The 14,056-nt window shown below is 25.7% G+C and overlaps 1 protein-coding gene across 1 annotated transcript; it reads right to left on the bottom strand.

Annotated features, from left to right (window-relative positions):
- Positions 1-1,644: 1,644 nt before the first annotated feature.
- Positions 1,645-13,528, bottom strand: LOC145846262 (cytoplasmic dynein 2 heavy chain 1-like; the record flags this gene model as incomplete). The annotated part of the gene is made up of 14 exons (XM_082953140.1): positions 13,340-13,528; positions 12,576-12,716; positions 10,371-10,512; positions 9,488-9,637; positions 9,239-9,359; positions 6,843-7,050; positions 5,533-5,652; positions 4,997-5,128; positions 4,641-4,760; positions 2,992-3,108; positions 2,653-2,828; positions 2,229-2,424; positions 1,933-2,052; positions 1,645-1,785 (listed from the first exon to the last, which is right to left on the bottom strand). Coding segments are annotated over exons 1-14 (2,073 nt in total), but the record flags the coding sequence as incomplete, so codon positions are not given.
- Positions 13,529-14,056: the final 528 nt, after the last annotated feature.

Genomic DNA, 14,056 nt, shown 5'->3' with positions numbered 1-14,056 from the left:
ATGAGATCCACTGACATGAGCTCTACTACCTACAGATCATTGTTTTAGTTCAAAGTTTAATTTTAAATCCGTTCTGGAGTTTATCATAACAAAACTAGTAATTAAAACTTTTTGAAAAAAGTAACCACTTTTGACATATAACAAAAACATACAACAAACTTATGACTAATACAAAACTAATTTTTAAATAAACAGCATAAATATTTTGAGCAAAACTTTTTAAGCTTTGATAAAATTCAGAGTAAATAATAAATTGCTAACAGGCAACTATGTTTTGACAGATAAATGGAAAAAAAACTTGGGGTATACTCTCAAGAAAAAGCTAGGAAACTGCCTATAACCTGCTTCCAGAAACAAGACATACTGAGTTTTTAAACTAAGCCCTTGTCAGTGACCTCAGAAATACCGTAGCAAGTTTAAGAACAAAGTAAAGTAAAATTGGAACGCTTAGAAAAATATAGTGGGATTAATATACTGAGAACCCTTATTAAGAATATAATTATATTTTATGCCAGATGACACTTTATAAACATAAGTTTAGTGTTATTTGTTACTGTCTTCTTTTAGATATTTAAACGCATGCTACTTTACTAGCCATGTTGAAACTAATGGTAAAAACTTAAAATAAAAAAAATTATTTCAAAATATAAGCTAGAAACTTTATGTTGTATGTAAACTTGGATTTAAAACTTTTTTACCAGTTTATAAAACGATAACTTAAAAAGTTCAAATTTATTTATAGTATAATCAACTTGTAAAAATGATAGAAGTTTGAACAAAAATATGTGCAAGTATTTAAGGGCATAGGGGGGGGTAAACACCCTTTTTTGGTTTTTGATCTTATTTTATATAGTTTTTACTAAGCTACAAGATGCTTTTTACAGATTAAAAAAATTCAAAATAATTTTTGAGATATAGCCGGTTAAAGTCGGAGGCGACAATAGGATCCTTATGGGAGGCGCAAACTAAAACGGCAAATAACTAGAAATCACTAAAAATCTATCTCCTCCTACGTTTTTTGAGATAACTACCTCAAATTTTCAGGAAATGTTCCTTGCAGTATTTAGAAAATTCTGTCGGAACAGATTTAAAAAAAATTAAAAAATAAAAATTTTATAACAAAAAAACAAAAAAAAAACTGTTTTTTTTGTTTATTTTTTATATAAAAATTTTATTTTTTATTTTTTTCAAAATTCCTTCCGACAGAATTTTCTAAATATATCAAGGAACATTTCCTGAATGTTTGAAGTAGTTATCTCAAAAAACAAAGGAGAAGATAGATTTTTAGTAAAATAGTCTATTTTTGCCGTTTTAGTTTGCGCCCCCCATAAGGAACCTATTGTCGCCTCCGACTTTAACCGGCTATATCTCAAAAATTATTTTGAATTTTTAAAATCTGTAAAAATCATCTTGTAGCTTAGTAAAAACTATATAAAATAAGATCAAAAACCAAAAAAGGGTGTTTACCCCCCCCTATGCCCTTAAACTTTTTAGTAATTTAATGATTAAAATAGAAACAGAAAAAAAAAACGAATTAAAAAAATAAAACATTTTTTTAATGTGTTACTTACAGTGTCCCTCAAAAAGCAAAAGCAAGAAATTTTTCTACTACTAACATTAAAAAATAAATAGTAAGCATTAAACTTTGCCACATATGATGCCGTGTTGTTTCCTTAACTTCCTATTTTCGTTGGTCAGTATTTCGGCAGCCTTGTGAAGCTTTGCGATGTACTTCTCCAATTCATCCGGCTCTTCCCAAGTTACCAGAATTTTACCGCCATTATTCTTTTCAAAATAATATAATAAAACACATTAGCATTAAAAAAATATACATTTTAGCTGACAAAAATACAACCGTTTAGTTTAAAGATTTAATAAACTATGAAGTATAATGTTCGAATTGTAAAATAAAACTTTAGACATTAAATATACCTTATAGTTGTCATGATTTGGGTTTTTTATAATTCGTTCGAAATTTAAAGCACTTTCTAACATAAGAGGTCGCTGTGAAGCAATCATTTGCTGGTCTATTGTGTTATACAAGTGCGCAACCTGTCATATTTAGTATAATGTATTTTTTATTGTATAAAATAAATCAAAAAACAAGAACATATATTGCTTAAGTGTTTGAATTTATCAATTAACAATTTAGAATAGTTCTAACTTACTGTTTAGATTAAACCCTGTAAATGTTTAATGCATGCAAATCAATTTAAGCATATATAAACCTGTTTGAGAACAACAGCGTGCTTATAAAACTTGTTAGCAACAAGAGCAGCTTTTTGCAATTTGGCGGGTATTCTATGACCCATTCCCGCCAGAATTCTCACTTCTCTCAACAGCGAAACAGTTTGTCCACTGTATTGCACGATCAAACGACCACTTTTGTGATTCAATTCCATCACTCTACTGCTTTTTTGCAAGCTACAGCATAACAATAAGGTTATATGTAAACTTACATATTAACAATAACATATAAGTTAAAAAACTCACTTGTTATTCTTAATTTAATCAGATTTTTAATAGACAGAAACAAATATTAAAATAAAATAAACAGTAAAATTATTACGGTTATGCATTATTGACATGTTTTTATTTTAAAATTATGATAGACAGTAAAACATCTGTAGATAAGAATAGCTTTTTTATTACCTCACAGGATTGTTCGGGTCGTCAAGCGAGGACAGCATTTCTTCAGACCACTGCTGGAAGGAATCCTGTCGAAACTCTTGCAATTCTTCGATGGTTTCATGGCAGGTGTCTTTAAACTCACTGAATCCTTCCAAGTCGGACAACACCTCAGACCCTTGCGCAACTACATCAGATACCTACAGTTTTGATATTCTTAAAAACAAAAACAAAAAAGTTTTCTTCAAAAAAAATATTGCTGCTTAAAGTTTTATGAAACTTTTAAATGTTTATAATTTGAAAAGTATAATAAAATAGTAGAAATTATTTTCAAAAGTAGTAGTATATTTAAAAAGAACTAACTTTGCCTTCTAGTTGTCTCACCCACAGAATGTTAGCTACGATTTCAGACAAGTTTTTTCCCCGTATTTTCTTACTACCTTCATAGTGAAATTTTTGATGAAACTCACCTTTTATGTTCTATAAATGAAAATATCAAAAAACAGTTATAACGATCCATAAAAAAATAAATTGAAATAAAGATAAGGTATAAATTAATCAAACTATATGAATGTTTTTAATCATAATTATTTACACAAATTTATAGAGGTTTGTTTTTGATTTTCCTAATGTATTATTTATCAGAACTTTGTTTGTAAACAAATAGTTAAGCATTGGCATGAATTGCAGACATTACAGATGTTCTTGTGAAAAGTACAAAGTTTTATACAAAATAAAAATGATTCTAAGAAACTGCACAGCACAGTCGAAACAAACGCACTGAACATGAACTAGGAGTTTATTAATTTTAAAAAACTGTAAGAAGTCAAAAATTTATAATCTTAAAAAAAAATCTAATTAGCCTAAGGATTAACAAAACATTTCTTTAAGCTAAATAGAAAAATCGCACTAGATCATAAGTGATCAAACTCAAAATAGTCGCTTTCTAAGACTTTTTGCTACATGTTATTCTCGTGTTAAATAAAATATATTTAACTTATAGATTAATGATTTTGTCATAACAGCTCATAAATTATTAGTATTTATTAAACAAAAAATATTGATAATTATAAAATTACATATTTCGGGCTTTATTTAAATTAAATATAAAACAAAACTGGTTACTTTGACTAACTTTTGGAAAAATAAATATAATCAAATTTTTGTCAGCTGTTAATACTACTTCAACAAAGCCATATGTTTTATTTATACAAAAGAATTTTAACCTCTGATTATTAAATTCTTACAGTATCTGGACGTTTACCAGACTCAGACCAAAAAAGGTGCAAAAAAAAAATGTTCTGTTAAAATTTTTGAAAAAAAAAACTAAATTATTAATAAGACTTAGTAAACAAAATTCTAAAATATATTTTCAAAACTATGTAAAAAACAAAATTTAATTTTATGTTTAAGCCCTTTTTGATTTTTTTTCAGTTTATGTTGTTTTTTAATATGAGTGTTATCAAATTTCATTAGACCAAAAAAAACATTAGATTATCTCGCGTCATATATTTAGATATAAACAGATTTTTAAGTCTAGATTAGCTTAATAAAAAACAAGTTTAATCACTAATTTTCAATTTAAAACTTTTTTTGTTCTATTTGTACTTGCAGGTCCACCGTGAAGTGACTACTTTTTTTTAATTTTTGAAATGATCTTTAAAGTCTTGCAGATAAAACAAATTAAAAAAACAAAAAAGTATCATAAAACTTGAAATACTTACTGTTTGCTATAAATTTTGAAAACAAAAAAATTATTCTGGACAAAAATAAATAGTAAAAATAAATTGATATACTAACAGTTGTATTTGAAAAGCCAATAGCAGTTATAATTGAATCTTGTACCAGTAGTTTAATGCTTAGTTAAAATATTCATCACATAGTAAAATATATTTTTACTCAACAGATCTAATAACTATTTAAAGTTATTAACTTTCTTTCATTCAAAGGTTTGTGTTTTTTAATTAACTTACAAGTGGGTACATTCTAATATTCTAATTTGTCATACAAACCTTAACATGGTTTTTAAGTTGGGCGAGCAAGCTCATACGTTCATTGGTCAGATGTTTAGCCACTAGTGGACGCTTTATAAGTTTCTTGTAACGAGCAAAACCATCAATCTGCTGATTTATCTGTGTATAGTTTATGTAATAATACATAACCAAACTCTAAATATTAAATTAGTTTCTTATTTACCTTTGTTAAAAACTTATTTAATCAAAATTGGCTTGTTTTGTTTGTTTTTTAATTAACTAAAACTGTTTCAAAAGATGAAGTCTTGTACTCACCGTAAATGTATCTTAGTTTACCAATTTTTTCTAATTTTGATAAGAACAAATATTGTTGCATACATTTAACTAGGCATTACTTTCTTATTAGATGGGTTGAGTATATTTTTTAGTTTTTCTGCCACACAATTTTCTGCAGGTATCATCAGTCTCTCGTAGTTGCTCGTACAACTTTTCCATTTCTCATTTGTGTAACGATTGCATTGCAACAACTTGAAGTTATTAACTTTATTATACAAATTTAAAATATACCTGTTATTGAAGATAATAGCTTACATATAGTAAACGAAATAGTTTAATATAAAACTTTAAAATAAAAAATTAATAAAAGTTACTGTGATTGCAAATAGAAATTAAATTGTAACAAAAACTAGCAAAAATTATGCTTGAACATAAGATTTTTCCATATGTTGCAAGTTTAAAATATAAAGCAAATATTAATAACTCAATAAAAACATAAACATAGATAAACTCTATCTTTATAATTGAAATCGTCATTTTATATAGCTTCTGATATTTCAAATACAAAACTAAAAAATTTAACTAAACTAATTATCTTTAACGTACTATATTACTGTGTACAACTTAAAACTCACTTTTAATAAACCATACTCACCTGGTTTTGCGGAATTTCCTTGAACGTTTTACTGAGCAACCCATCAATGTTATGAGAATTTTTTTCCTGTTTTGAAAGGTGGTAGCTTAGTTGCTGGTGAACGGTTCGCAATTCCAATATCTGTTGTGTTTTATATGAAAATTAACTTTAGACATTTCTCGACTAGTAATCTTATTAATCATTTAAAAACTTGAAAAATAGTTGGTACAAAGTAATACTTATTTTACTTTGAATTTATAAAGACTAATAGTTAAGTTTGCGGTAACAACTGTAATACTAAGTGATCATTAATTAAAAAAATAAATCTAAGAAAACCAAAACTAAAAAACTCAAATTGATATCATTTAATGTGATAAACAATTCAAAACAAGCTTGACGACAAATACAGTACATAAATATTTCTAAAGACATTTTTCAATCCTTTTTGTATTTAATTTTTTATTCAATTTGTTTTTAGTTGAGGTCACACCTTTCAGTAAGTCTTAGAAAAGTTATTAATTAATCATTAGTATAAATTTACAACCAAATAATGAAATTTATGGCCTAATTTTCAACAATTTAGCCTTTGAAAGCCTATTTAAAGTCTTTTAAACAAAATTTAAATTACAAATTTGGTACATTTGTGAATATTAATTAGAAACTAAACTATTCGACTATGGATGGAGATTTAATAAACTTGTAAATAATGTATTACTTTCTGTTAGAAATAACATATAAAATAATTAAATAGACACGTCTGTCTTTGCTGTTATAATATAGTTACTGTTTATTTTTTTATACAGACAAAATAACTATGTTAATTGTACAACCTTTTTTTCAATCATTTATTTTGTTATATTTAAGAACGTAAAACATTTATACATAAACTGCTAAAATAAATGAGTTGTTGATCTAAAGTTTTAAACAAATAATTTCAATAATGATAAATATACATAACTAAATAATAATACAAAATAAAAATAAACTTGTAAACCCATTTTAACTTAATAAAGGACTCTGTCTTTATGAGCATTTTTTTCAGAAAATATCTTTGTTATCTATGCTCAATGTAGCAGTATAATTAAAGTCAAACTAAACTTGTTGTTAATAAATAAGTTTATTTTTAATGTTTAATTTTAGCAATCTACTTTTAAATCTCAATATCTTAATTAGATATATTTAAGTACGAGTTAAAATATAAAATAAAATAATATATAAACACTTTAAAATGTTAATACGTGTAAATAAACAAACGTTTATAACAAAACAACAACTATTAATTTACAATAAATAAACCGAAACCTCGTTAATTCTTCTAATGCAATTTTCACTTCGGTGCAATCAGCTTTTTCTCCGCTCCACTCTCTCTCGGACCCAAGGCTCCACATTCTTCCCGTGAGAGATCCACAAATGTCCACCCACTTCCTCAGCAACGAGGCCTGGCCCATGAGGACTTCCCTGAAAACTATGAAATCTCCTTCCCACACGGAAGTGACGGAATGAAGTAGTCGGTTGCGTGCAAATGTGATCAGCTCATTCCTACGAAAATTTATTGTTCAAAGCAGTTAGCACTTGTGATAGCTACTTGAATGAAAGATGAATATTAATTTGCTTGAAATTCTCCAGTTTCACAGTATAAAAAATCACATTAAAGAAAAAAATTCTGGAACAATGCTCATATAAGGGATAATTGAAAAAACAATAATTTAAACAAGAGAAAGCAATAAGTATATTCGATATATTTTTTCTGATATTTTTTTATTTAGTAGTCTAAAAATTTAACAAACTTAATACATAAAACTGGCCAAGAAAAAGATTATCCACATTACAATAGAATTTAAAAAAATAACCTATTTCAGTACACTTATAATCATTTTTATATAGTTAATAATACTGGTTAAACAGTCACAACCTAAAAAACCAAAGAAGACTATAAATTTTAAGTTATAACTAATACTTTAATGATTGAAATATAATTATTCGAAGAACTTTTTCTTTCATAACAATTTATGTTTTAATAAGATACACCCTGATCATTTACTACTTTTTTAAAGATTATAATCATGTCAGAAGTCAGTTTATTACCTATTTTTTAAATAAAAGCAGGTCATGAATATTTCTTATTAAACATGCTTTACTGAAAATTTTAATAATGCATCGAGAAAAGCTTTAAAAAGTATGATCAAGTTAAAAATGTTTTTAAATTGCATGTAACTTTAACAAAATATTGGTTTAATACATTATAAAACTAGATTGTTTTATATACTTCACATGTTAGACTATAACACTAATCATTTTAATAATCTTTCTAATTTAAACTTTTATTTTTAACCAATGGACTATGTATGTTTAGTTTATATACATATTAATAAAAAATTTCTAGCAATTTTCAAGTATGTTCATATTTATAAAATACCTGTATTTATTACTATCTGTAACAAGACAAAAATACTATTTTAAAGTGTTAAAATTACATCAAAATAACTATTAAACAGATTGACAAAAATTACTAAAAACTTAATAATGTACATTATTTATTGAAGTTTTTTAAAACCAACATGTTTAAAATATTATAAAATAAATAAAAGATGTATAGAAAAAGTTATTTTACATTGCGTAAAAACTTCACATATACTCAAATTAAAATTACATAAAACCAACATTAATGAATTTATCTTTTTCGTTTTTGTCAACAAAATAAAAACAAAACTATTTTAACACAGAATTTTCTTGATGATGAGGTTAAAAACAACTAATCGAAGAAAAAAATAAACGTATATCAAAAAACTGACAGTGTACAGTACATTTTATTTATTTACTTTTTATTTTTTGTGGTTTCTAAATAGCATTTACTACAAATTAATTAAGGGCATGGGGGTAAACACCCTTTTTTGGTTTTTGGTCTTATTTTATATAGTTTTTACTAAGCTAGAAGATACTTTTTACAGATTTTAAAAATTCAAAATAATTTTTGAGATATAGCCGGTCAAAGTCAGAGCCAACAATAGGTTCCTTATGGGAGGAGCAAACTAAAACAGCAAAAATAGACTATTTCAATAAAAATCTATCTTCTCCTATGTTTTTTGAGATAACTACCTCAAATTTTCAGGAAATGTTCCTTGATATATTTAGAAAATTCTGTCGGAAGGAATTTAAAAATAAAAATAAAAATAAAAATGTTATATAAAAAATAAACGAAAAAAAACAGTTTTTTTTTGTTTTTTTGTTATAAAATTTATATTCTTTTATTTTTTTAAATTTTGTTCCGACAGAATTTTTTAAATACTGCAAGGAACAGTTCGTGAAAATTTGCGGTAGTAATCTCAAAAAACGTAATAGGAGATAGATTTTTAGTGATTTCTAGTTATTTGCTGTTTTAGTTTGTGCCTCCCATAAGGATCCTTTTGTTGCCTCCGACTTTGACCAGCTATATCTCAAAAATTATTTTGAATTTTTAAAATCTGTAAAAAGCATCTTGTAGCTTAGTAAAAACTATATAAAATAAGATCAAAAACCAAAAAAGAGTGTTTACCCCCCCCTATGCCCTTAAATAGTAATGGTTTAATTTCACATAAAAGTTATCATAAAAAAATTGAAAGACTCAAAAAAAAAAATCATCATCTTAAATCATACAAAATATGTTTAAGATACTTTTACTATAGCAACAAGGTTACAAAGTAGCAAAAAGTATACCTATATTTGCCGTTTTTCAAAACCAACATCAAACAAGTTACCTATTAAATGCATCAAATGTCTCATTCTAATCTGAGAGTATACTTGATAATTGTCCACTTTCCATACATCATCTAAAACATCTTGAACTAAGTCCAATGTTTCAGATACTTCCTCTGAAAAAAATTAACATTCAGTAATAATTAATGTACTTAAAGTAAACATCTTAAAAAAAATATTTGTCTAAACATGTTAAAGATTTTTTATTTACTGTTGAAATAATTCATAACTTTTAACTGCTAACCAGTAGAAAGGTTGTCTAGATTTTCTAAATTATTTTGGATTGGCTGGAACAAAGTTAATATTTCTGAACCTCTTTCCTGATTTTCTAGACGCATTGAGTTGATAGATACCTCTTTCCAGTACATAAACTCATCCGTTGTTGTAAATATTCCTGATGATAGAAACAGGCAAAATAAGTTGTTAAACATTTTCTCAGATTAATTTTTAGACACAAAAACAAGTAAAGAGCGATTAATTAACTTAAACTTTTACATCATAAACTAATTCTGCTTACTTTGTCAGTTCCTCAAATATCTAATTTAATGTCTAGAAAAAACAGTTTTTCTAAGTTTATAAAAAATGTTATATGTTTAAAGTTTTTATATAAAATAGTTAGTTTTTACTATTGTTAAATAAAATTTAAACATATAATTAACAAAAGTATTAATGCAACTTAAACTAATATAGAAATATCATTTCTTAACAAAGCTATAAATTAATGAAGGTGTTTGTTTTCCTATAACAAAATTTTAATACTAAACATTTCAAAAATTTATTTTCAAAAATTTAAGACTTTTTATTACAATAAATATCTAGAACACTTTAAAGTAAGTTGAACTCATCATTTAAATTTAAAAAATAATTTTAAATATATATAATATTGCAAGTCGTCTTTATTTTCTAATTTTTATAACGCTCTATTTGTACATAATTAAAGCGATTGAAATACTTTTTTTGAACAAATAAAGTTAGTCATGTTTTAAGATAACTATTTAATTAAAAACAATATTTATCATTTTTTACTGGTCATAGTTTTTGAAATGAAAAGTTAGTCTTGGAATACTTATCTTAAAATGATCTGCATAAAAATCTGCATACAAATAACAACAAAACAAACTACTGACCAGAAACATTATCTTCACTCTTTGATTTAGTGGAACCTCTTAAAGCAGCTCCAAGATCATTTTCTAGATCATTTAAAAGTTTGGGAATTTTAGGAGCAACTTTTACTTTTTCACTATCACTAGATATGCCTGGGGCAAAAACCTGGAACATTTTATATTAAAAAAGTGATTTAACAAAAACTAATAGTAGGTCTTCTGAAATATCACAAACTGTTATAACACTATCTTTATTTAAAACTATATATTCTATGTTGATGAAATACTTGTTCATGTTTTAAAATCAAGTTTTTATTATAAAGATTTGTTAAAACTCAGAACTATATATTAAGTGGGAACGGGTAAAAGTTGCACAAATACGAAACTGCACAAGGGGACTAAACTGCACAAGGGCACAAAATTGCACGAAGGGACAAAGTTGCACGAGTGGACAAAAATGCATAAAGACAATTTTGCACCAAGGGTCAATTTTGCACAAGATAAAAAAAAAACAGAAAATATATATATAAAATAAAATAAAAATTAAAAACTGAAAGATAAATCAATAGAAAAATCAAAAAGAAAAAAAAAGTTCTGACCTAGGGTAAGGGTTAGGGGTAAGAGTGATAATAAAAATTAAAATATAAATAGAATAAAAATCAATTAATAAAAAAAATAATTATAATTGATAAAAATACAAAAAAAGTTACCAGCCGAGGGTAAGGGTTAAGGGTAAGAGTGATAGTAAAAAATAAAGTATTAAAAAAAAAAAAGAATAAAAATAAATAAAAAATTCAAAAAATGTCTTTGTGCAAAATTGTCTGCTTGTGCAAAAGTGACCCTTTGTACAATTTTAACTTTTTGCAATTTTATCGTTGTGCAATTTCGTACCGGCGTGCAAATGTATATTTGTGCAATTTTGTGCCCTTGTGCAACTTTGTACACTTGTGCTAATTTGATAGCTACCCATATTAAGTATCTGCTGTTATACAGCTACCTTTATGAGTAAATCTATTTTGATTTACTCAATGAAAACATCAACAGAAAGTATACAGAGCCTAAGCCTGGACTTTTGCGTGAGACAAACTCAAGTTTAACACAAAATTGGACCATACTAATTCAATCATCAAACCACAAGGTTAGGTAGACTTAGACCGGTTTTGTCCTTAACAGGGTTTATCAGTCTGTCACAATATTAAAACCTGCAGTCATCAATTTACAAATGGTTTGTTATGCTTTCACATGAAGCAACCATTTGTTGGTATTGATCAGTGACGTCAGAATTGTCTTTTGCAGTGCAACGTTTAGTACATTGTCCACTAGGCAAAACAGCTGGTACGCTTAAATTGAATACAATCTACAAAACATTGGCAAAAGTCTACAGAGTCTAAGCCTGGACCTTTGTATGCAGTGAGACAAGCTCAAGTTTAACATAAGGTTTGATCATACCAATTTGATCATCAGGTCATTTTAGTTGATTGTATTCTATACGAGCGTATCAGCTGTCTTGCCTAATAACAAAGTATTAAACGCTGCAAAAACAGCAAAAGACAATGCTGATTGCTGACGTCACTGATCAATGCTAGCAAACAGTTGCTTCATATAAAAGCTTGATAAACATGCTTAAATTTACATCTTAGTTAGAATTAAAATATAGAAATTATTTTTTTATTACAAAATTTTTTGAATTATCACTTAATTTAAATGTGTGTAAAAATGCGCAATAAAACCAAAAAGACTGTTTTTTAAATATTTATCAGTACAGCAATATAAAATTATTTATACACAAAGCTTTAAAAACAAACAATAAAAACATAAGCAAAACATAAAGCAAAATCTTACTCTATATAAAATTATAAAACTTGGTTAGTTTTTGTTTCAGTTAAATTTTGTGCAGTATTAAAAATATTAAGCATCTATCAAAAAAAATCTAGTAAAGACTATACAAAATCTAACAATGTGAATTTATTTAAACTATTGAGCATACTAAATTATATGCATTATTTTGTTGTTATTAAACTATACTTAACTAGTATTTTTTGCTATTAAAATAAAACTATAATATAAAACAAATAGCAAAAATTCAAGTAACAGTTTCATGTAAAGATTTAATTTAATAATAACAACTTAAAAATCAGAAAAAAACTGCATGATTTATTATTCAATTAATAACTTTTAAACAACTATCTGGATTATTAACTGGAAAAATTTTAGATTAGAAATAAATACCTTTTTTACACTGTGATACAACCCATTTAAAGGATCAGGCATTGAAGTCACACATACAGTTGTGTGAAAATTTTCATCTGTAATTTCTATTTCTTTAAGCTTGAAAAATACTACTTGCTGGCCAACAGAACCATTATTTGCCTGTTGTTTAAAAACAATAATGATCTATTATTGATTTATTGCTCAACAAGTTTAATTTATAAAACAATAATGTTATGTTTAAGATATATTTATTTATATAACAACTTAAAAGTTAATGAGTACAAAATATGGACTCATTATTTCTAGTTTTAATAATACAAATAATAAAATAAATTAAGAAATTTTAACTATACATACTGTTTAACTGTAGAAAACATAATTACAAAAGTTGTATTGACATTACATAGTAGAGTGTTTTATTTATAACAAATTAAATTTCTTTTAGCTCTACTTAGTTATTTTATTAGTTAAACATCTATTACATTCCAAGGAAAATTAGATAATTTTTTTTTTTTTTTTTAAGTTTCTAGTATAAAAATCTCAAACTTACCATGTTTTTGGGAATTTAATAATTAAGGAAATAGTGTCTTAAATAACTCAAACAAAATTTACATCGTAAAATCAGTTAAACAACAAGGTTATTTTTAATCAAGAAAGTATGTTTAGATGATATGTTTTGCTTGTGAAAACTGGATTCTAAAATTTTGTTTTAACTTTTATCTTAAAAGTATTTGTTCTGAATTATTAATAGGAAATGATTGTTCTTATCTAAAAAAACTTACGACGCTTTCACTAAGTTCTACTTTTTCATTTCTTGAATCCCAATTAGCAACAAGAGTGAGACAATCAGAACTATTGAGAAAATTTTGCAAGTGATTATATCCTAAATAGCTTTTCACAGAAACATTTTGTTGGAAGTGACAGCATATATGATTATTGACAAGCTTTACTCTATTGTCACCTTCTTCCATAACTTTATTATTTAACCTGTTTGTAGTGCACTTTTAAATATGTAATGAAACCTAACATTTTTAAATAGCTAATTTATTTTAGGAACCACTGTGATCATTAGTTTAGAAACTTATTTTTTTTAATTTGCTTTACTTTGCTTTTTAACTGAAACTTTTTTTTAATGTTAAGTGTGGATTGTGAAAAGTACAATAGAAATGAAATTATTGGAATTTTATAAATAGATTCAAAACCTTTCTTTAAACTATTATAGGTCACAAAACATAAGGCATATCAAAAGTTTAATAATTTATTATTTTTGAGAATAAACAATTATTCAGTTTCACCGCAGAGCAGATTTACAATTTGAAAATCTGCTCTGCGGTGAAACTGAGTAATTTTTTATTCTCAAAAATAATAAATTATTAATTATCAATCTCCTATTAGTGGATAGATTACTGTGTCTTATTAATTTGTTCTAAACTCAATAGTTATATCAAAAGTTTGTTTTACATTAACAAAAAAACTTTTTTTAAACTTCAATACAATTG

Source organism: Thalia democratica, unplaced genomic scaffold (assembly GCF_965202585.1).
Source record: "Thalia democratica unplaced genomic scaffold, ktThaDemo2.hap1.1 HAP1_SCAFFOLD_365, whole genome shotgun sequence".
Taxonomy (NCBI): domain Eukaryota; kingdom Metazoa; phylum Chordata; class Thaliacea; order Salpida; family Salpidae; genus Thalia; species Thalia democratica.
Note: the sequence above shows the minus strand (reverse complement) of the source record. Positions and strands in the feature narration are given on the sequence as shown.